The sequence below is a fragment of the Peromyscus leucopus genome, chromosome 1 (assembly GCF_004664715.2).
Source record: "Peromyscus leucopus breed LL Stock chromosome 1, UCI_PerLeu_2.1, whole genome shotgun sequence".
NCBI lineage: Eukaryota > Metazoa > Chordata > Mammalia > Rodentia > Cricetidae > Peromyscus > Peromyscus leucopus.
In genome coordinates this window covers 6,358,042-6,380,968 of record NC_051063.1, presented here as the reverse complement: position 1 = coordinate 6,380,968, position 22,927 = coordinate 6,358,042, and the positions used below count along the sequence as shown (strand labels likewise).

Here is a 22,927-nt window from a genome sequence, read left to right as displayed (position 1 = left end):
TCACTTAGTTTCTGGGGCTCCATCTTAGGTCCTTGTTCTTGCAAGGCAATCACTTTCCTGACTCAGCTGCCTCCCAGCCCCTTTTCTCTTTGAACTTGCTTCTCACTTTTCCTCTCTGACACATAGGATGGCAAGGCTGGTGGATCCCATCTCCTCTGCCTGGGTGACATGGTGACTCTCTTGTCTCCATAGGTAAAACCCCAGAGGAAGTGCTAAAGAAGTATCTGCAGAAGGTTCGGCATCCCCCAGAAGAGGTGAGTTCAGGAGTTACAGGGTAAGGTTCACTTTCTCTGTCACCGAGTGCGTCCTCTGTCTCCGTGTTCTGCAGGATGTGTCTGGTGACGCTTTCTAAGTCCTGGCTGGCACAGAGCAGATTTAGCTGATGCCTTCCCTTCAAGGTTCAAGGTTTCAAGCTGCAGTCATGGTTTAACTTGCCCTATTTAGCAGAATTCTAAATGATTCTAAGCTACCTCCCATGCTTGTCTGAGTTTAAGCAAAACAGTGTGCCAAGCCATGTGAATTCCCTTTAGAAAGGATTTGATACGGACCAGTGATTCTCATCTGAAATGATTTGCCCCTGAAGGAACATGTGGCCTTGTGTGGGGATTCTGTGCGGTTGTGGTGATTGCCTAGGGAGTGTGCTACTAGCATCTAGTAGGTAAACACCAGAGACACTTCTGAGCACCTAGAACAGTATCCTCGGCAAAGAATTGCCCTACCATGATGTCAACAGTGATGAGGTTGGGAAACAGGCCATAGATTTGTTTAGATACAAGTCCCCTCTAATACATTTGAAATACAATACCTTTACAGATGTGCAGCATAAGGAAAGCTTGTCATGGTATCTGTTGACAAGCAACTGGAAGACTCCAAGCAAAGGCAATGTCGCGTCAAGATTATAATGTAGTCAGTGAGTCCAAGTTGGCATGTGCGGGAATTATTTGAGGAATTTCTCCTCTGTGTTAAGCAAGACAGCACTATAGTTAGAATTGCCTCAAACACAGCACCCCAGATTCATGGACTTTCTAGAAGATGCCTGCCATGGTGCAGGAACATTTCATGCGCTGGCTGCCCTGCCTAGGTGAGAGTTGACCCCTCTCTGTTCTTCATCTACCAGGACTGTACCATCTGCATGGAACGTCTCACAGCCCCCTCTGGCTACAAGGGCCCGCAGCCTACAGTCAAGCCTGACCTGGTGGGGAAGCTGTCCAGATGTGGCCACATCTACCACATCTACTGCCTGGTGGCCATGTACAACAATGGGAACAAGGTTAGTGTCCATGGGGCGGGAGACGGGGTGGTGGTCAGCCATGGTTTGTTCCTCGGTGTCCTTGTTCTCCCACACAATGCTTTGGAACATGTAACGGGTACTCCAGGTATGCGTGCCACACTCTGCCTGTCGCTGTGGCAAACTACTGGCAGGAGCCATCTAAAGAAGTAAGGGTTTGGTTTGGCTCACAATTTAAGACAGCCTGTCATGGTGAGGAAGTCAAGGTGGTGGAAGGAGCTTGAAGTAGCTGGTCATATCCAGATGGAGACAGGAGGCAGAGAGTGACGAACGCTGGTGCCCAGTTCACACTCTCCTTTTCATTTAGTTCAGGACTTCAGCCCATAGAATGGAGCTGCTCATGTCTAGATTGCTATAGCTCAGTCTAGAAACTCCCTCCCGGACATGTTTCCGTGGTAAATCTAAATCTCATCAGGTTGACAGTCGGGATTAACCTTCACATCAGCACACATCAGGAATGAGCATTTTCACTGTTTTCATCTTTGCTGTTTTCAGGATTAGCCCCCACATTGCAAAATCTCTCTTCATTTTCCCTTTGGGCCAGGTTCCCCTCATCTCTAGTTTGGGTATGTAGGGTAGTCTAGCAGAGGTGAGCTTTGCCCATGAAGGTTCTGAGGGAAGGAGGCCTGGATCACAGTGCTGTGTCCATAGTGAGCATTTGTTCGTTCATGATACTGTAAGTGAGTTCTCAATAGCTTCATTCTTCTTGCCAGTGGCTGAAGTTGAAATTCATCTTCTCTGGACAAGTCAAAACACCTTTGATTGTCCCTGCAAAGGCATTATCAAAGTCCCTGGTAATCCCTGCCCCAAGCATCAACTATTGGAGACTGAGATGAGGCCTCTCTCCATTAACTGACATAGGGTGCCCCTCATCATAGTTGGTTGACTCACAACCTCTTCAAGATTTCACTTTCCATTTCCAAAGTAGAGATGACACAGTAGCTGCTGCTCCTCCCCCCATCCCCGTGTGCGTGTGCGCGTGTGTGCGTGTGCGTGCGTGCGTGCGTGTGTGTGTGTGTGTGTGCGCGTGTGTGTGCGTGCGTGTGTGTGCGCGCGTGCATGTGTGTGTGCGCGCGTGCATGTGTGTGTGTGTGTTGTGTGTGTGTGTGTGTGTGTGTGTGTGTGTGTGTATGTATGTGTGTTCCTGTTTAAACATGCACATGAGGATGCTGGAGGACAACCTCTGGTGTTACGTCTCGAACACTGCCTATCTCTTTTGAGACAAGGATGTCTCATAGCTCACAAATTAGGCGAGGGTGGCTGGCCACCAAGTGCCAGGGATCCTCCTGTCTCCGTCTCTCAGGCACCAGGGTTACAAGAGCATGCCATCACTTCTGGCGTTCTAGGGGTCAAACTCAGTGCTTGTAAACGGACTACTTACCTTCTGTGCCATCCTTCCAGACCAGTGGCTACATCACAGATGTTATGACTGTAGTTACTCAAAATGGTATCTCCTTTTTATTATGGCTCTCATTTCCCCCTTTCATCTTTATGTAGGGCTGAAATGCTAACGCTTCAAGACTGCCCGGTAACTCATGTACGTGTCTGTAGGGCTCCAAACATGTTTCTCAAGCCACTGTTCTTTGTTCTCCCTTTCAACAGTACTTTGAAGCGTTTTTAATTCTCTTAAGCACATCGAAGAAAAACATGAGAGAATGGACTCATTCGCCCCAGGTCTTGAAGCAAATTAAGGCTAGTAGAGAAAGCAGGGCCCTGGTTTCAGAGAGCCATGACTATGAACATGAGCTGTTATTTCAAACGAGCCAAGCTTGGCTAGAAACATGCCTAAATAACCCTAAGAAGGCCTCCTCTCCTTCTTACAAAGCCTCCAGGTGTCTGTCTGCCAGGGCCTTGGTCCCAGCTGAGCAGCATCGCATTCTGCATACATGTGCTTGCTGCCCATGCGTGCTTCCTTTTCTCTGAACCTGAGAATTTCCTTCGATGTCTGGGACCTCTTGCAGGTTATTATCAGCCCTAGCAGGTGATGCTTCGCCAGCTCCTCCTGTGAAACTACAGCTGTTTGCATTACTGTCTCCACAACCCACATTCAAGTCTGTTTTTATGGCTATGACAAACACGTGAGAAAGCAGCAGAAAAGGGAGAAATGGGTTGGTTTTTGTTTGTTGTTTGTTTGGTTTTAGCTCATCACTTCGGGGAGATAGTCTGTGGTTGACAGAGTTCTTTGCTGTGGGTATATCATGTAACCTCTGTGCATGCCCGCCTTACCCCTCCCCCCCTCTGTTGCCTCTGTTTCTTCCTGTCCTTCGCACCTCCTGGCCGCCATCACATCACTCCACCGATAACTTCATCTACTGATGAGGTTTGAGTCCTCCTTATCATGCATGGGGCAGCAAGCACTCTACAGAAGCTCATCGGTGGGCTGAGACTCACATCCAGGCAGCTTTACTTTAGAGTTTACACTGTGGACCTCTGCACTTCTCAGGCTCCCAGGTCTGACTCAGCAGGCCTGACATGGGGTCTGGAGGTCTTTAATTTTAGCAAGTTCCCCTGGGTGAGTCTGGGGCTCCGAGGCTGGGCGGCTGTTGTTCTGGAGCAGTTACTGTGTGTTCCGCCCACGTGGGTATTAGTTAAATCGCAGTTCCCTGTCTAGGCTTCCTGCCCTAGTTAGCGCTTCCTCTCAAGGACAGGGGTGTCTCATCTGTGTGCCTCAGCTACTTGTGTCATTTTCTTCCTGTTTTAGAGAAAGCCTAAATGGCTTAAGTAGCTTGAGATGGTTTCAGGTCTGTTATCCATTGGGTGAGTTTCGTCTGGAGACCTTGGTCTCTGGTGCTTTAGGGGGGCTGAGGTAAAGGTCATGACCAAAGTAGTTTCCTAATCTGGCTGTCCTGGAACTTGTTTCCTTAGGATGGGAGTTTACAGTGTCCAACATGTAAGACCATCTATGGTGTCAAGACAGGCACCCAGCCTCCAGGGAAGATGGAGTACCACCTCATCCCCCACTCCTTGCCCGGCCACCCGGATTGCAAGACCATCCGGATTATCTACAGTATCCCACCTGGCATTCAGGTGAGCCCACCCTTGGGTGGCGACGTTTATCATTTCAACTTTGAATGTTTGTGGGTGAAATGTTATCCTTTAGAAAAAGCCTCCTTCCCATCCTGTCCCCATCATGTGTCTCACTCCCCTGGCTCTCCCCCTTCACTACCATTGTTCTAATTTTTCTGTATCCTTCCAGCATTCCTTGTATATACTCAGTGCAGGCTGCATCCCCCCTCCCATTTCTGCACAAAGGGCTACGTTTAGGCACATTGTTTCACACTCTGTCCTTTCCAGCTCACAATATGGACCTTAGCTTTTCTTCTGTGTTCATATAGAATGTCCTCATTCTTTCTTATGTCTGTGTAATAATCTAGTGTATACACACACACACACATGTGTATAATTTAATCAAACACCTCCATTAGCTGTCTGCTGAGATTGTGATCTTTTGCTAGAGCAGATCATGTTATCACTAATAACCTAGTACACCTGTGACCATGGTCTGTAGGATAATTTCCTGGAGGCAGAAATTCTTGGTCAGTTATTTGCATTTAAAAAAAAAAAACGGATGGTTATGCTTGGCTTTGTCTTTGGTGGCATTTCTGTCCTCTCTGGTTGAAGACAGTCAGCCCTCAGGAACGTTATGAATAATAATCCCGTGAGTCAGTGCAATGTAGCCCTTCGCTCCTACGGTGGAGCCTCTCCTAGGTGTTCTCGGGAGCAGACTGGACTCATCCCTTAGCAAACGTTGGTTAGCTCACCCTCTCTCGCTCCCACCTGTGGCTTCCTGTTGTCTTTTGTCTGACAGATGTTTGCATGTGGGTTATGCCCAGGTGTGTGTTAGGTTCTGGTGAAACTGGTGTTGGAACTGGCTCAGCCTTTGATCCCTGAAGTCCCCACTGGGGCCAGGAGGATGATAAGCAAATAAGTGACAGAGCACTTCCATATAATAGCAAGTTATGAGGAAATAAAACAGAGAAGTGTGATAGTTCATAAAACATGCATCTTCCCTGGGGCCCTTGGTAACGAGGCAGAGCAAGATAAATACCTTTCGCTTCTAATCTGGAGAGCAGAAACGGATATGCACCATTGATGAAAGTGAGCAGACAAAGGAAGTGCAGGGCTTCAAAGTCTTAGGACCCTGGGCCCCACTTCCTGTCTTCAAGGTGCCTGCGTCTTTTCCATCTGTATTGCTGGGAATCTGCTAGGCAGAGAGCCAAGGGTGGGAGATGCGATCCATGTGCACATCTCAGGGCCCACTACCAAGGGGCTCAGGACCTTGCTTCCTGCTGTCTAATTGGCTGATAGGTTAGGGTGAGGAAGAGTTGTTTATGTGTGGTCTATCCGGAAGGTGGGAGGAGAATTTCTGGTGCAGGACACTCTCTAGTGAAGCTATGGAAGACATTAAAAAAGATGCAAAGTACATATTTAGCTGGAAGAGGTAACAGTTGTTGAAAAAAGTTGCATGTGTATGGACAATAGCATGTACTCAGTTAGGAGGTTGGGAGCTGAGGCTTGCAGAAGACATGGAAGAAAGAACATGATGAGCATGTAGGGCACAGTCACAGAAGGCCTTGAATGCCAGGGCCAGGCATGGAGACTTAGGCTATGGGGAGCCCTGGAGATTGCCCGTCTGATTAGGATTATAAAACATCATGTAATTGACATTATGCTTTACGAAGTCAGTGTGACTTAAGAACGGGAGATGAGTGGAAATAAGACCACTGCAGCATGCCAGGCTCCTGAATAATGGAGGCCAGGCTAAGAAAGTAAGATGTGGTTGGCTGTTGCTCAGGAGAAGCTTGTCGAATGGTTCTGGGGTGGCTTCTAGAGTGGTAGGGAAGAATGAAAATGGGGGAGTGGGCTGGGGGGTTGGCCCTCTGGTAAGGAGGCTTGCTGCCAGTCCTGACAACTGAGAGCCCCTCCTGATAAACCAGGTTCAATCCCCGAAACCCATGAGTGCAAGGAAAGAACTGAGTCCTGCAAGTTGTCCTCTGACCTCCACACGTGCACTGTGGTGTGCGTGCGTGCGTGCATGCATGCGTGCGTGCGTGCATGTACACATACACACACACACACTGTTAAAAAGAAAATGAAAAAAAAGTCCAGGAGGGTGAAAGTAGAACCAAAGGTCAAGATGGGGCATCCATTGAGAAGTCCATTTTTAAGCCTCCAGAGTTAAGGAACAGAGAGAGTCTCTGTAGAGGGGCCAGTGCTGCCTGTGCAGGGCCCTAGCACCTCCAGCAACACGCTGGCTTGTGGAAGCAAATACATCTCTAAACAGTCAGGTGCTCTGCAGACTCATTACTGTGAGTCAGTAGCAAGACGATCCGTGCTGTGTCCCTTGAAGCTCCAGGGACATTGCAGGCTTGGACTTCGGTGAGCCCAGGTCTTCAAACGCCGCTTTCACTGCAGAGAGTGAATCCCTTCGGGAGAAGCTTTGGGCCAGGCCGAGGCAGAGTCGTGACTGCTTTGCCTGGCGACAGGCCCAGAATGCACAGCCTTACTGGGTCACTGCCAGACAGGCTGAGTTGGACACACACCCAGCAGCCCCAGGCATCAGAGAAGCAGTTGGAGCTATGGTCAGGCCTGGTCCCTCAGTGTTGAAGGCTGCCTTATCTGAGAAGTGTGGCCATGGGAATGTTGTACATTTGTAGAGGTTTAGTCTGAATGTGAAGTTACAACTGTCGGATTCTTTTGCTCCAGAAGAACCTCACTGCTTCTTTTAGCTCATAGTGACATTTGTATATCTTCTAACATTTTTTTTTCTGTGATCAAAATATACTATGTACACATATAGAATTCTCAAAGAATAAAATATACTTTAAAATTTTGTAATAGTTTTACTCTTTGGCAGTTTTATGCATGTGTGCACTGAGTTTGAGCATTTTCACACCCCTCCCGCTCGCCTACCAAATCTTTGCCCCCAACAATCCCTCTTCTTTTTTTTTTTTTTTTGAGCCAATGAGTTTAATTTCCTTCTTTCATCCATTCATTTGTTTGCTCACTTTTTACGTACCTGGTATGCATTTATTGATCTGTGGAAGAGCATGTACCAACAACTACATAGAATTGTCAATATTATATGGCTTGCACTTACAAAGAGTTTTAAATAAGGGTCTACTTCCAAGGGGTCAGGAATGTTCAGAAATTATAGACAAGCATTGGTATGGGTGGAAAGTTGTTGAGTCAACCTTCATAAACTTCGCAAAGGGACCAATGAATCTGTTGAGGTCTGTGATAGCTCTGTCAATGAGACACAATTTAGAATCACCCAGGAAGAGAATCCCATGAGAGATTGCATAGATTAGTTTGGTTTATAGGTATGACTCTGGGGGATTTTCTTGAATATATTAATTGAGATGGGAAGACCTGCCTACTGTGAGTGACATCATTCCCTAGGAAAGGGGGAATCTGTAATATGTAAGAGGGGAGAAAGTGAGTCTGTCATGCATGTTTTAAATCATTGCTCTGTGTGCTTGACTGGATGTAATGTGACTGTCTGCTTCAAGTTCCTGCTACTCTGACTCTCGAACGGACTCTAACCTGAAATCATGAGCCAAATAAACCACTTTCCCTTAAGTTCTTTTGTTGGGGATATTTTGCCATATTAACAAGAACAAGACTAAGACAAACACCAATTGAGAAGCCTAGTTTCTTGTTCTTTTTTACTGTAGCTGTAACAGGATCTCTGAGCTGAATAATTTTTTTTTAAAAGAGGTTAATGTGGCTCATGGTTCTGGAGGATGGGAAGTCCAGCAGTTGTGTCTGGTTGCATTGGGCAAGGATCTCCTGGTACCTCAGCTCATGGCAGCAAATAGACGGGCAGAAGTGTTCAGAAGAGAACAGAAGAAGCAGCCTTGCTTTGGAAGCAGCATGCTTTCACACCAGCTAACCCAGTCCCCTGAGAACAAGAGGAGAACTCTCCGAAGAAAGGCATTCATCCCCTCTGACAACCTCATTGACTCTCGCACGCCCCAGCTGCCCACGAGGCCGCAGGGGAGGAGTTTGGGAGGAACAAACCATTCCCGGTAGCACCGCGTCTGGGTTCTGACTCAGTTCTCCTCTCATGCCTTTCCCACTCAGTGTCCTGAGATGGCTGGTGTAAGGAAGTGTTGGGTGAGGATAGCTCAAGTGCCACAAGATTTTCTGTCCTCAACACTGGACTCTGTGTAGTTGACTAGGGAAGCAAAACCCACGGAGACAAAGAAGAAAATCCACAAGAATCCTGCTCTGACCGCACGGCTTGTAGCTCAGAGAACTTTATTATTCTGAGTAACTGGTTTAAAAGTTCAGTGCACAGGCCTCAGAAAACCTTGGATTGAGTTCGTTTTGGCAAAGCCAGTAACACTTTGCAGCCAGTTAGCTTCCGTGGGCCGTGGTTTTTCATCATTCATAAAACGGTAGACTAGGTGGTGTTGGTACGGATGATAAAATTTACTGTGCTCTTCCTGAGTGTGGGCACCAAGTTCCTTGAGCCTTGGTAACACCCCATAAGGTGAGTCAGAAAGGGGAATTCCATCCGATCCAGCAGGGAGCTAGCAGCTGCAGTCCAAACTCAGGTCACATGACGGGTGACAACTTAGGCCGATTTTTTTTCTTTCGTTTGTCCTCTGTCTGAACTCTGTGGCTCTTGTTAGTGTCCCACTAAGTCTGTACTAGCTTCTCATCAGAAATATTTTTTAAGATGCCTTTGTTTTCTTTCTGCTTTCAGGGACCAGAACACCCAAATCCTGGGAAGAGCTTCAGCGCCCGTGGCTTCCCACGACACTGCTACCTTCCAGACAGCGAGAAAGGGAGAAAAGTAAGAGCAGATGTTCCATAGTAGGGATCGGGGTTGATTTTTGTTTCTATAATGAACAGAGTAGAGGAAACTGGTTTCTTTTAATTGTGTATATGCCGTAATGAGGTCATATCGGAGTCAATCATAGGTAAGAGTTGGTATCATTAGGATGCTGTTTTGTTTGATTTCTTTTTCAGTGTGTGTGTGTGTGTGTGTGTGTGTGTGTGTGTGTGTGTGCGCGCGCGCGCGCGCTAGTTACATGTTACATGGGATTACAGGCACTCCTGTACCACAGTGCATATGGAAGTCCGAGGCCAACTTTCAGGAGTCAGTTCTCACCTTTGTTTTGAGGCAGGGCCTCTCTTGTGTCTTGCTGCTGTATCACCTACTCCAGACTAGCTGGCCTGATAGCTTCCAGGTGATTCTCCTGTCTCTACCACCCATCTCCTCACAGGGGTGCTGGGATTACAATGTGAACCACCGCATCCAACTTTTAACGTGGGTTCTTGGGATCTGAACTCAGCTCATCAGCCTTGTGTGGCAGATGCTCTCACCCACTGGGCCGTCCCACCAGCCTGGCTAGAATCAGGCGACTGGGAGTGGAATGGCTTTTCCCTGTCCTCGGAGTATTATTGGCTATAATTCACCTGTTTTAGGATCCATATCTAGAGCCTGCTGTTCAATGCTGGTCCTGGGGAAACACTAGCGCTGACTCCTAAGAGCAGTAGAAACTCAGAACTGGAGCCCATTTCTGGCAACAGGATGCCTGGTTGGTCTAATCTGAATACACACAAAAGCACGAGCAGAGTGTTCTGGGATCTTAATTGGTGGGAAATTATTTTATTGGTTTTCTGGATTCCTTGTAATTCATGATCAAGACTTCTAAATATTCTAATTGGAATGACTGGGTTTTCAGACTCTTGCCTGATGTCAAGAGGACTAAGAACATTAGTCTTGGGGATGTGTTGGGGAAATGCAAGAGGCATGCTTCTAGTCAGCTTCCTTTCCAGAGCTGAGAAGCCTACTCAGCACATGTCTGTCTTTCTGTGCTTTGAGTGTTAATGGCTATGTTGCTGCTGCCGTGGAGACGAAGTTCAAGCATATGTGAGCATATTTGAGTTCCAGCAATCTGCCACGGATCATAGGCAGAGTGGTTCACAAACAGCAGATGTTTATTTCTTTCATTTCTGGGGTCTAGGAGGTCCAAGATCAAGGTGCTGGCAGATTCAGAATCTGGCAAGGGTTCACTTCCTGCTCATAGACAAAGTCTCTTCTCTCTGTGTCCTTGCCAGGAAGAAAGGGCAAGAATTCTCTTCCCAGTCCCTTTTTATAAGAGTGTGGATCTCATTCGTTGACACTCATTTCCATGACTTAATGAACCTCAGAAAGTTCCATATTCTGATACTCACTTTGGAGGGGGTGAGAAGTTCACATGAATTTAGGGGGTGCATAAGCATTTACCCCAAGACTCACCATGTGTCCTTGCTTTGGAAGCCAGGCTGCAGGGTTTCCAAGAAACGTAAATGAGACCATCGGTTCGTCCTTTGGGGCATCTGACAAAATTCCAGTTGAAATAAGGAAAACTCTAGACCACAAGGATACAGGAAGGCAGGGTGTCGTCATGGTGAACAAAATTAGCAGTTTGAGATTCCCAGAAAATAGTCAGGAAAAGGTTCCTCCTACAGGTCATGTACATCCAACCTTAAGCCTGATTTATTGCTATTTTAACATTCTTATTTGAAATATGTCTGTGTGTGCAACCTTTACATCAAATGTAAATTGTACTGGAATTCTTGATTCTCAGCTAGCCAGAGGTTTCAACCAGTCTCCAAAGTGGAGGCTTCCATTTCCTCCCCGTATCTCATAATACGCCATATCTTTCCATAATGCTTCAGTGTCACGGGGTGTGGCTGTGTTCTATCCTCCCAAGAAGGAAAAGGATAGTTTGTAACAAGGACAACATCAAGAAAGATGCACTAGTGCCCTTTTCTCAAATTGAGAGTGAAAAGTGAGGCAGGCAACTGTTTTCCACCCAGAGACAACTTTCGGTGCCTCGCTCAGCCCAAGATCTGCAGCTCAATGTCTCCACTGTGAAGCCTCCTGTTAAGACTGCAGTCATGGGCTGGGGGGAGTGGTTCAGTGGGTAGAACACGTGCCTAGAATCTGGGCAACCCTGGCTTCCATCCTCAACACCTTACACTTGCCTGTAATCTCGGCACTGAACCCATTTAGTTTGAGGCCAGGGTGGGATACATGAGACTGTCTCACACAAGCACAAGACTACACTCCTGTTGCTGAGGGCTGCTCCTTCTGGACCTTCCTCTTGATAGAGCAACACACCCCGAATCCTTGGGACCCACGCTGTGCACATTCACTGTCGTGAGCTCTTGCCTTCAGTGACCAGATACACTCAGCTCATTCCTCCCTGCCCTGCCTCCCAAGCCATTTACTCCTCTGCTAATCCTCCAGGAGGCTGCTTCATCTTTTTCCTAACACCATGTCAGCTATCCCAAAACACAGTTTCTGGCATCAAGCCCCTTTGTTTAAAAGTAACTAAAACTTAAAGTAACACATAGGTGTTTCAATGGCCTTGCCCTTTCTCCTTTACAAACTATGCTTGTCTTGGCTTAACCTAAAAAGTGTCCGCCTTACAGTATGGATTGAAACCATTTCCTCTCCACAATCCCCTTAGCAATACCATTACTGGTAAAGGTCTTCCATATCCACAGGTCCGGGACCCTAACCTTGGGCTTTGTTGTAGCCTGGGTATAATACAAACAAGGTCTTTGAAGCTGCATCACACTTTCAATGCTGCCACTTACTAATGATGGATCAGTGAGAGACCCAGTCTCCAAAAACAAAAACAGGTGGAGAGCACTCCAGGAAAACACACCGCTTCATCAGTGGCCTCCAGCTGCACACACATACAGTTGTGTGCCCCCACACTTGTGCACATGCAAATGCTACACATGCACACAGTCTTTGGGGTGGGTGATCCAAATGCCATTTTATAAGTAAACAAATTAAAGCTCAGAAAGATGTTTGAAGTAGTCAGAAGTTACACAGTTATTCAGTGACAGAGCCAAGATTCACTCAGTAGTGCCCAGACTCCAATTTCAAATCTCTTTCTCTTCTTCTGGGTTGTTTAGAGCATCATGATAAAGGAAGGGTTGGGGACCTTGGGATGAATCCACCATCTGAAGACCAGTCCTGAACATCGGCCTCTGGTCTCTCGACTTTGTTGCCCTAGGTTCTGAAGCTGCTTCTGGTGGCCTGGGATCGCCGTCTCATCTTTGCCATTGGGACCTCCAGCACCACGGGCGAGTCTGATACTGTCATCTGGAATGAGGTGCACCACAAGACAGAGTTTGGCTCTAATCTCACTGGCCATGGCTACCCGGATGCCAATTACCTGGATAATGTGCTGGCTGAACTAGCTGCCCAGGGTATCTCTGAAGACAGCACTGCCCCGGAAAAAGACTGAGGTGGGAGGGCACTGGGGACGTCATGGCAGGAAGTGGAGACTCGAGGTGGACGTTGATGCCATGTCTCCTGACTGCCTCATTTCCCTTCTTGTTCTGTCTCCATCTCTCATCCCTCTCAGTCACAGAAAGGACTAGATTAAGGTGATGTCATTCATAAATTTTATCTAACACAAACAGGATGTGGGATGAGGATTACCCCCTTTTCGTCCCTATGGAGTTTTCAGTGCTGGGTAGGCAAGAACCCGCACCTCTCCCCTCCCCTAAGTAGGGATATGGTCAGCACACTTAAGGTGTGGGCAGTGTTGAGGCACTCCATACCCTGGCCTTGTGAAGCTGAGATCCCTCGCCTCATCTGGCTTCTTGCTGCTTCCCCTCTGCTTGGAGAGCAGAGTTTCTGCATTTTTTTCCCTCCACTGGAGTCAGGGAGCTCTCACTGTGCAAGATTGGGGAGAGAGGTGTAGACAGCTGTGACATCAGAAGTCAGATGCCTTGGTGTAGAGTAAGGAGGCAGTTCTTGCTAAGAGGGTCAGAGTCAAAAGCCTCTGGGAGCATGTTCAGCTCTCCTTATAGTCCCTGGCTTCTCTGGGCCCTCCTCTCCTCCTCGTGCCATTGACCTGTCCATGGGCATCTGGTTGTCTCAAGTGGATGGAAGGACTCAGGGATTCCTCTCTGGGGTGGCATCCCGTCATGCTGTTTCCAACCCTTCTCTGGTCAAACCAGAGCCTGCATCCCACTGAGCATCTGCAGTATCCTCAGGGAGAGGAGCCCATAGCCTTCTTCCCAGCTCATCTCAGACCAGCTCAGTTTCATGAAGTCACTGTGAGTTGGAGCCCATTCTGGGCTCTGTGTCGTCATCTGTGCATGTGTTTGCGTGGGTGTGTGTGCGTCACTGGGCTAGGTTGTTGGGAGAGTCCCACCGTGTCTCTGAATTCTGTTTCACATGCTAAATCCCAGTTCTGATGTGGACCCAAAAGGAAATGTGTGGCCCTTTGATTTTTCTCACCCTTTGCCAGCCCATCTCATGACAGACTTGGACCCTGATGTGCACAGACCTGTACTTGGGAAGATGTGTTGATGTGGGAGCGAGGTTGACCCTTCTCTTTCTTATTAATATTAGATCGGAGCCAACCTCCATCCAGTCTTGTTAATATGAGAGCTCAGTTCATCTCCATGCAGATTTGCTAATTCAAGACCAGAGATGTTACTGGCCTCCCTTTCTCCAGCCCCCATCCAGTACAGATTGACCAAAAGCATGGTGGTGGAAACCTCTTTAGTCCATTCCTAACATGGTTAGAAACACATTCTAGTCTTCTCTAACCTGCATCTAGGTGTTGTCCCAAGATCCAGTCTATCCCCAACACCTTCTCACCTTTGGCTCCATTAAAGAATGGATTAGGTGTCTGGTAAGAGAATGAAGAGTCAAGAGGGAACCAATTCCCCTTTGGAAGTAGGTTCTTTGAACTGTGTTTGGGGAAAGTTCCTCTGGATACTAATTTGAATTTGTATACCTCATGTTTTGAGGGCTTGACATATATACATATATACACACATATGTATGCATATATACACATATATGTATATATACAGATATATGCATATATATACAGATTTGTATAAGATTTGAAAGGTTTTGATGCTTGAGTATAAAAAAAAGGAATAAAACAACCTTTTACAATGGTACTTACATTAGAACTGGAGTCTACACTTTCACAACACCCTCCTCCAGAGACACCTCCTTTTGGGCCTCCAGCGTTGTTGATATTGCTGTGGCCAGTAGACTCCAGTGTCCCCCATCCAGTTCCCTGGAACATGCTGGTGCTGAGTTTTCTTTCTCTCTACAAATGACTAATGGAACTTTAATTGCTTCCCACTAGGGGGCGCAGTGGTAGGAGACAGTGTTCAGCCATTTTAATCCAAGCCCTCCTATCATGGGGAGGCCATTTTGTCTCACTAGCTGACCAGGAGACTGCAGAGCTCACTAAGCCTGGGCAAAGCTTCTGCCACAACAGAGAAAGAAGCATCAGAACTGAATGGAAGGCACATCTCATGGGATTTAAAGTCACACCCATGCCTTTTATCGGGTCAACACATTTCAGAAATTATCAGAGCCTCATTGAGGGCGTAAAGTCATTTTTGCCTTCGGTACCCTTGTTACCTACCTGCCCTGCTTCTTGGCAACAGGGATGAGAAGATAGATGGGAGTCCATGGGTAGGAAAATGAGGCAGTGGGAAGCAAAGAAATGGAAAACAGGCTCTGAGATGTGGAAATGGACAGCGGGGACGTTCTCACAAAGCAGAGGAAAGGGGTAGTACAAGGCGGAAGACAAGACCCAAGGGGACATCGAAGGGAGTGGTTGTTCTAGAGTTAGTCTTCATGCCTTCAAGAATTTCCGCAGAGGACTTTGAAATGTCTGTGCCTCATTTCCTTCTTCTCCGAGGATGCTCTGAGGGGCTACCTCACCCTCATCTTTCACTCTTTCAACTTTCTGGCTGAAGGAACCTTGCAAACAGTGTACTGTCAGTCAGAGCAATGGCTACCATTGCCCTTTCTCTTGTGCCAACCCCGAAAGTTACAGAATTGAGTTCAATGAGATTGGGCCCTGGGCACCAGCTACTTTGACCCAGGGTGTTTCCTAAGAGAAGCCCCAATGTGTTCTGCAGGGCCAAGCAGGGGACCCCACGCTTTTCCTTTCACAGTCTCAGCACCAGCAGCCATGTTCTCCCTCTCCGAGGCTTCAGAGATGACAGATGGGATTGGAGACACACCTAGGGAGATGCTGATCCCTTGAAGTGACGTGGTGTATCTGTGGTTGTCTGTGCCTTTGTGTTTCCATTCCCCTCCCCCTTTTTGTAACATTCAGACTTCTTGTGGTTTTAAACTTGGTCAAAAGTCCTTGCCCTGGTACGGCACCATTGTGTGCGTGAGAGGATTGGGAGGAGGCGAGCTTGGCTCAAGAAATAACCACTGCCCCCCTTTGCTTGTTGGTGGTCACCTATGTCTCAGTGGGGGTGTCTGGGAGAGGGCTGGTGAATGTCCAGATGTCAGGTGTTCTGTGTGTAACTGTTGTGATTTGAAGTTCTTGGTGTTGTTCTATGAGAGGACATCGCCCCCTGGTGCTCATGAGGTGTATGTGCAGAACAATAAACTGCCAATGAACAAGCACAAATTGTTGTTACTCCCGAGGGCCTGCTTTGGTAGAAGTGCTCTGGCACCTGTCTGAGAAGCATGTGGGTTACTTCCTCTATGTGTGGGCAACCTCAATCCAAATAGCTCGATAAAGGGAAACTCCCTTTTTATTTTCTAAAACTTTCCACGTCTCTTCTACCCACACACTTGACCTGGCTTGACTAGATTCCCCTTAAAGAGACAGACCACATGGCAAGGGAAATAAGTGTATGAACTTTGCGGAGAAAGGGTGATCCTGAAACACATGGACATTGGCTTCATATGTGTGAGGGGATGCATGTGTGTGAGAGAAGATGTGTGGGAGTGTGTGTGTGTGTGTGTGTGTGTGTGTGTGTGTGTGAGAGAGAGAGAGAGAGAGAGAGAGAGAGAGAGAGAGAGAGAGAGAGAGAGAGAGAGAGAGAGAAGGTGTGCTGGTCTTTGTACACACATACTGAGGTCAGAGGTTGATATCAGGATCTTCCTCTATTTTCTTCTACCTTTTGAAGCAGGCTTTTCTCTCAAAGAACCTGAAAATTGCCATTTTGACTAGGATAGGCTGGCTGACAGGCCAATGAGCCCCACGAGCCACCTGACCCTACCTGCCAGTGCTGGGGTTACAGGTTTATGCCACCATACACCTTTTACATGGATGTTGGGGATATATACTTAGATTCCCATGATTAAGTAGCAAGCACTTTATTGAACCATTTTCTTTTCCCTGAACACTGACCTTCATTTTCAGACACTTTTTTTTTCAAATAATTATTATTGAGCATCTGAGTAATCATAGGAACACAAAAATAAGAGGCGGATGTCCAGCCTCCTTTGTCACCAACTGTGTCTCCATCTCTGATATCCCATGGAGTGTGGCTTTCTCAGAGACCAGCCCTGGTCTTTCTGTAGACCCAGCCTTAGAAAGTCAGAACGCAGCAGAGCCCTGGAGCCCCCACTCAGGACTCGGTGATGTAGCTTGAGCATGAACTGGAAACCCCAACATTCTGACTTCATACAGATGAACACCCAAACAGAATGTGGCTGAATATACATTTTAATGCATACATTTTTGTTAGTAGAACTACATGTTTATGGAACAAACATTAAAAGTTTTCAGTAGTAAGCCTGTGCAGTAAGGTCTAGGAGGCTCCTGCTGTGACTTGCTTTGTAAACTCAATAATCCTTAAAGAATTTACAGAGAAAAGTTGATACTTTACGAAAAGTTGTTAGCTTGCCTGAAACATACAGAACTGAGTCAGAACCCACAGAGCACAGAAAACATTTTAATACTGAAAGAGGCAGGTTTGGTTGAAGAGGTCATGGAATCAGCTCCCTTGGCTGGGCAGTAGGGAGGGCAGAGTTCAAATTCAGCTATTCACTCCTCTCTGTATCTCAACTGGAAATGAATGAGTAATTTTTCCCACATTCCCACAGGCAGAAACTTGGAGCTCTTGAGAAGGGCCTACTGTGTGCACAAGCATTAAGGAGAGAACACATTATCTTTCCTAGAAGATAGCCCATTGATGATGTGCTGTGGTGAACAGATACATAATTTCTAAAGCAGCTGTGAAGGGATTTCTGTTTTGTGAGAATTAAATCAGATATTAAAATTAAGCAAAACCCCAACTATTGCCAGGTGTCAATCATGTACCCTGCCAGATGCCCCAAGGAAGTCATCCTGCAATTGAAATAAATGTCACAGGTGGTTCTGAATGCCTTTTCCAGCTAATGAAGTAAGTTTTTTATTTTGTTTTTAATCATATCAGCCCTGTTTCTAGCATTAAAAAAACAAAGCCTAAAGGAACAGAAGATGGAACTTTCTATAGTTTTAGTTTTAGGGAGGAAGTAATTCTCTAATGGGGGCTTATTTTGACTCCTGCGTTTTTTACCCCTAGGAAAGTAAAAGCTTCTTGTTGGAATATAGGGAGTGTTTGTGTTTTTACAACACCCATGATGAGAAGACAGAAAGGAAAAAGAGATAGGGATGAAGGATGAAGGATAGAGAGGAGGGGATTATATTTTTGAAACATAAACATGAAACCATAATTCTTGATCTACCCAAAGTACAGCTCCATTCAGTTCCTCATTTATAATGCTATCAGTGGACAGATCAGCTCTGGAATGGTGGCATCGTCTCAAGAACCCCAGTTTTTGTCCTTCATGTGTTACTTTCCTATATTCGTTTGTCCTTCACTCAGCAGAAAGTTACAAGTTAAAATATTTCTGAAGACGTATTAACACTGTTCAGAAGCCCAAGACTGATCTAGACTAAGTCTTAATTGTGGGGAAGTTGGGAGAAGTGGAATTTGTATAAGCCCCTTACATGCCTGGGGATGACTCTGTGAGAGGAAAGTCTGTAAATCAACACAGAGCCCTTAAAGCTGAAGAGTAGTGGCCATGTAGACCTCCTGTGGCATTTTAGGGTCATGTCTGCTTCTTGGTTTGTGGAATCCAGAGAGCTTCTTTAACAACAAAGTAGAAGTAATGAGGTACTTAAAGCACAAACCCCTTCTGCTCACAAACTGGAAAGCCTTTCGAATTCAGACTAAATTCCTAATCTCCAAATCCCGTCTCTGTTCATACACACGAATTCAGGTAAGGACATCTATGAGAATAGATACACACCCACTTTGCGCCTCGGTCCCAGTCCAGCTTTTTCTGAATGAATCATCCCCTTTCCCCACACCTCCTTAAAACAGCCCCTTTAATTTCCTGGTGCAGAGGCCTAAACAAGAAGTCCCACAGCTGTAATACCTGCTTTCTGTTGGAACTTTCACTTCAGTACTCAGGAAGGCAGAAACAGAGAAAACCAAGAAAAACGTGCTTGAAGCTGTGGTTGGAAACGACACAGACTGTTTCCTTTGGAGACAATTAAGCTGGACTTGGATCGGATGCCTCTGTGGCTAAACTTCCAACCAAACTCTGTTGCTCCTCAATTGCCTGGTATTCCTTCTTCTTGTACTTCCGGGTACTGTAGATGGCCAAGGCAATAACTACCCCTAGTGCCACAGTGACTGCCAAAGTGATTCCAGCAGCTTCTCCTCCTGACATACCGCCGCTGTCTCCATGGATGACTGTCATGGCTCTACGCAGCTCCAGTGGGTCTCCCAGCCTCCACTGGTTGGTCTGGGGGTCTTTAATCCAGGATCTGGCAGTCTCACTACTGGTCACTATGACAGTGTTGGTGGCAACTTGGCTCATGAGGGGTGGTCTGGTGTAAGGTGGGAGCCTCACAGGGAGCAGAGACCCTCCTGTAAAGACCCCAGCCTTGACACAGTAGGACACTTGGCATCCATCACTGATAATGGCTAGGTGCTGGCTGAAGCCCCCGGGACACTTTTTCAGAAATGGTGCCCCTATATCTTTAGATGCATTAGAATTAACCAAGGGATTCCCCATTATACAGCTAAAGAACCCACCAAAGGGTACTGAAAACTTGTACCCCAACTCATAATCCAGAGAAACACATACCTTGAGGTTCTCAAACAGTCTCAGTGGAATGTAGCCGGCTGGGCATGACTGTGCATTTGTCAAGGGGTTGATGCTCTTGTCAGTGAAGACTCCCCCAAAGAGAAGTCCCGAGTTTTCAGGTACTTGGCCAGTGGCTGCACACCAATAAGCCTTGAATTCAGCCTTGGCCACTCGGAACACATCTTCGCACACTGTTTTGCAGAAGATTTTGAGGGTGCACTTCTTTTTACATTCCAGGCGACTGTAACCCTCCTCATGGGTCTGAGTCAGCAAATGGACAGGGGTGTAGCCAGAAGGACAGGAGAAATCACCAGTGAGCAGATTCTTCTGCTCCAGGTTTTGGCAAAGAACATCCCCTGACAGTTCAGTGCATTCCTGGTAAACTCCACCAAAGGTGAAGTTGGTTACTTTCTCATCACATGAGCCGTCATCCACATTGGCTTGAAAATTGAAGTTGGGGGAATCGACGTTTGTGCAGCCAGGGTGGGTGTTAAAGGTGTAATAGTGTCTCACAGCAGTTTCCACTGTCTTCGACAGCTTTTTCACCAAGGGACCTGGCAAGCCAGGCAGCTTGTCAGTCTTGATGAAGAAATGCAGAGGCAAGCCAGCACGGTCTACTGCCACCAGGTGGTTAGTGATGCCCTTCTGCCAGATTTCTAGAGTGATGCCTGGGTAGAATGGAACCCCGCCCATGCTCTGCACCCTGGAGTTGGTTCTGTTAGAAAGATAGCTCTTGGTCAAAGCATTCTGGGAGGTGTAGTCTGCCTCAAGTTTGAAGTTCACGATGTTTAAGAAGGCAATCCCAGCAGAGGCAGTCACTTTGTTCTGGCTGTTCTGGTTGTCCAGGAGGAAGGAGGCCCTTATGTGATCCTCCTGAACCAGTGCAGCCCCAGCATCCACACTAGTGATTACGTGTGTGCCATAGTTGAGAACCAACAGTTCTGCCAGGTACATGGCCATCTTTGTCTGGTTTTTCTCCAGCTGGTCACAGATGTCCATAAGTGCCTTCGTAAACCCCAAACTGAGTCCTGAAGTTGGGCTGTTTTTGACTGTATAGACCAGGTTTCTTACCTGAACCCTGGTGGTTACAGCTTGGTCCTTTACTTGAAGGGTCTTCATCCTTTGGAACTCAGTAGAGAACTTGCCGTTGACTTTGGAGAAAAGGGAGAGTTCTGTGTTGATGGAAAATGAGGTGGTGCTCTGGTAATTCACCCAGGAGTCCAGGATTTCTGAGTTCATTTCCAGGTTGCTCTCCTTCTGGGCAATGATAAAGACTTCATCGGGGATGATGTACTGTCCATCTTCTGTGGTCTTACAGTTGGTATATGTCAAGTCCAACACCCGGCCCATGTCTATATTCCTCAGATTATCCCAGCCCCCTCCTGGTAAGACCTCTAAGACAGGTAGTTTCAAGGCGTCTTTGCATGTTTGAAATCCAGCCTTAGCCGTCTCTCCAAGAGGCTTGTCTGTTTCAGCATGTGCTGTCATGGTCCAGATGATGACCAGGGCCATGAAACTGTTCACGGTGCAGACAGCTGCATCCATGTTCCAGCCCCAAGCATTCACTGACAAGACTGGAGCCAACAGAAAGATGGGAAAGAAAGTAGTTGCTCAAACAGAAATTTCTACAGTTCTCCTAAAACCATCAGTTCCTGTTTATGCTGCTCTAATTACAAAACAGAGAAACGAAAGCTGTTTGGAATATTAGGGACCATTAGGGCCTTGTAAAAATTATTCTACACTGAATAGGCAAACATAGACTCTTTACCGTTTACTCCCCCGTGACCTCCACCCTGCCTTTCTTTTGCCAAAAGTGGCAGATACCCAGTAAAAGCATGGATCCAACACCTACCGTGTCTCTATCAGAAGGCTCTGGTCTGGCTTTTTGTTCACTCTGACTGATTTCAAAACTGCCTGACTGTTCTCTTGTGGAATCACCTTACTAGTTTCTTTTTACTGGAAATGCAGTAGTTAGTAGCTACATTGCCCTTATTTACATACCCCGCCTCCCCTAAGCAGGCTATTCTGTGTCAAGGACAAATCTTAGGTATCTCATTGGCACACTGAAGTCGAAGGCTGTCCTCTGAGGCGGAAAGAGTAAAGAAACTCAGATACTTGTTTTGTGAGGTCTCATTGTTACAAGTTTTCACAGTCCTGCTTTGGATATGGAGTTATCAGGGGCTGAACTCAGCGATCTAGAAAAACATTCCATTTGCCATATGCTGGGAAACCTCAGCCTGAATTGTCCTGAGCATCCTGTATGAGGGTGAGGGCTCCCACACTGGGCTGTTTTTCTTCCTTTCAGATAGAAATATTTCAGAGAAGACAAAAGCCACACTATAAATTTTGTTTTACTCAAAGCATAAAGTGGCTCAGGAGGGTATATGCATGTGTCCACACACTTGTCTGGTCTTCCCCGGGTGTACAATTTTAAAGTAAGGGATAGCTTACCATGCCTTTAACTTTTCCATCCCTTTTATTGAGTGTATATATAATCAAGAAAGCTGTTCTTTATGACTCGGGTTAAAAGTATTAACATTCGTTTCTTATATTGTCAGGAAAACATAATCTTAGGAGTTTTCTTTCCTTGTTCTCCCCTCCTTTTGGGAGTTAGTGATGCTAGCTCCTTTGGATTTATAATTTAGAGAGATGTATTCTTTCCCAGTAATCAAGTATCGGGATTAAGGGAACTCAGATGAAATACATACTTAGAACAATTGGAGTGGTCTCAGTACATTTTACTGGCAGCCAGGGAGTCCATAACAGATTAAAAAGCTTCACATGGCACCCTCATGACACTCCAGATCATTCTATGAGCAAGATGCAAAGCTAAGACTTTTAAAAAAGAATCCTGATTCAGCCACAGGTTGCTACTGTCACCTGTGCACAGACTGGGAAGATCCCAAAGAACTGAACTATCTCAGGCTCTCAATGAAACAGCAGAGAGCATTTTTTAGAAGGAGCAAGGCTGCCCTTCACAGACTGAGTTTCCCTAGGCTCTTTTCCAGCCCCAGTGATGCTCTGTAAATCCAGAAAGGCCTTGCTGTGGGTCTGTTCATGCCAAGGTGTTTAGGGAAAACAATTCACACCAGCCTTGCAAACAATGTCCAAGCTATCCTAAGCTGGAGAACAGAGCCCAGCCACTGCAGAGAATGCTCTAGTTAATAAATAATCGGGGGTTATATATTTATTTATACCTAAGGAGAGAGTCCAGAGTTAAAAAGCTGAAAGTTGAATGCCCTTTAGTACTTGGAATAATTCAATATTTGCACTCTTCATTTTTTGTTTGTTTGCTTCATGTATACTCATCTGAAGAAAGTCTAGCAATTTCTCCTTGTTCTCTCTTTTCTAGATCCTGTTGAGAGCTGGGAGTGTGGTCCTGTGGGTGCAGTGTTTATGTATAGGGATCATCAGATAACACCTAAAATGTGGGCACAGCAGTGCATGCCTGTAGCCTCATGCTAGGGGATCCCTAGAGTCTGCTAGCTAGTGAGTCTAGCCAAGATGGGAAGCTTCAGGTTCAGCGAGAGACCCTGTCTCAAAAGCTTATAGTGGGGAAGCAATTCAGAAAAGACCCTGATGGCAACCTCTGGCCTTATATGTGCTGGCATGGGTGGCTCATCAACACATCCACCTGTATATCACACACACACACCACACACACACACACACCACCCACCACACCACACATACACCACACTACACATACACCATACCACACACACCACACACACATACAT

At 46.5% G+C, this 22,927-nt stretch overlaps 2 protein-coding genes across 3 annotated transcripts in view; one reads left to right on the top strand and one right to left on the bottom strand.

The window, feature by feature from the left end:
- The window catches only part of Dtx4 (deltex E3 ubiquitin ligase 4), a 33,894-nt gene extending 18,172 nt beyond the window's left edge, over positions 1-15,722 (top strand). The window contains exons 5-9 of one of the 2 annotated variants that reach the window (XM_028884212.2): positions 193-254; positions 1,118-1,270; positions 4,154-4,315; positions 9,003-9,092; positions 12,322-15,722. In XM_028884212.2, the coding sequence (XP_028740045.1) occupies positions 193-254; positions 1,118-1,270; positions 4,154-4,315; positions 9,003-9,092; positions 12,322-12,555 (701 nt within the window). In that variant the 3' untranslated portion in view covers positions 12,556-15,722. The remainder of the gene's footprint in view (positions 1-192; positions 255-1,117; positions 1,271-4,153; positions 4,316-9,002; positions 9,093-12,321) is intronic. The other variant, XM_037204979.1, reaches the window with a different exon arrangement.
- A 1,030-nt stretch (positions 15,723-16,752) lies between these two features.
- Mpeg1 (macrophage expressed 1) lies at positions 16,753-21,172 on the bottom strand. The gene is made up of 2 exons (XM_028884211.2): positions 21,040-21,172; positions 16,753-20,761 (listed from the first exon to the last, which is right to left on the bottom strand). The coding sequence occupies exon 2, from the start codon at positions 20,730-20,732 to the stop codon at positions 18,588-18,590; it is 2,145 nt and encodes a 714-aa protein (XP_028740044.1). The 5' UTR covers positions 20,733-20,761; positions 21,040-21,172; the 3' UTR covers positions 16,753-18,587.
- Positions 21,173-22,927: the final 1,755 nt, after the last annotated feature.

Bases quoted from the DNA above. Each gene is read 5' to 3' on its own strand.
- Mpeg1 (XM_028884211.2), bottom strand. From the start codon at position 20,732: ATGGATGCAGCTGTCTGCACCGTGAACAGTTTCATGGCCCTGGTCATC.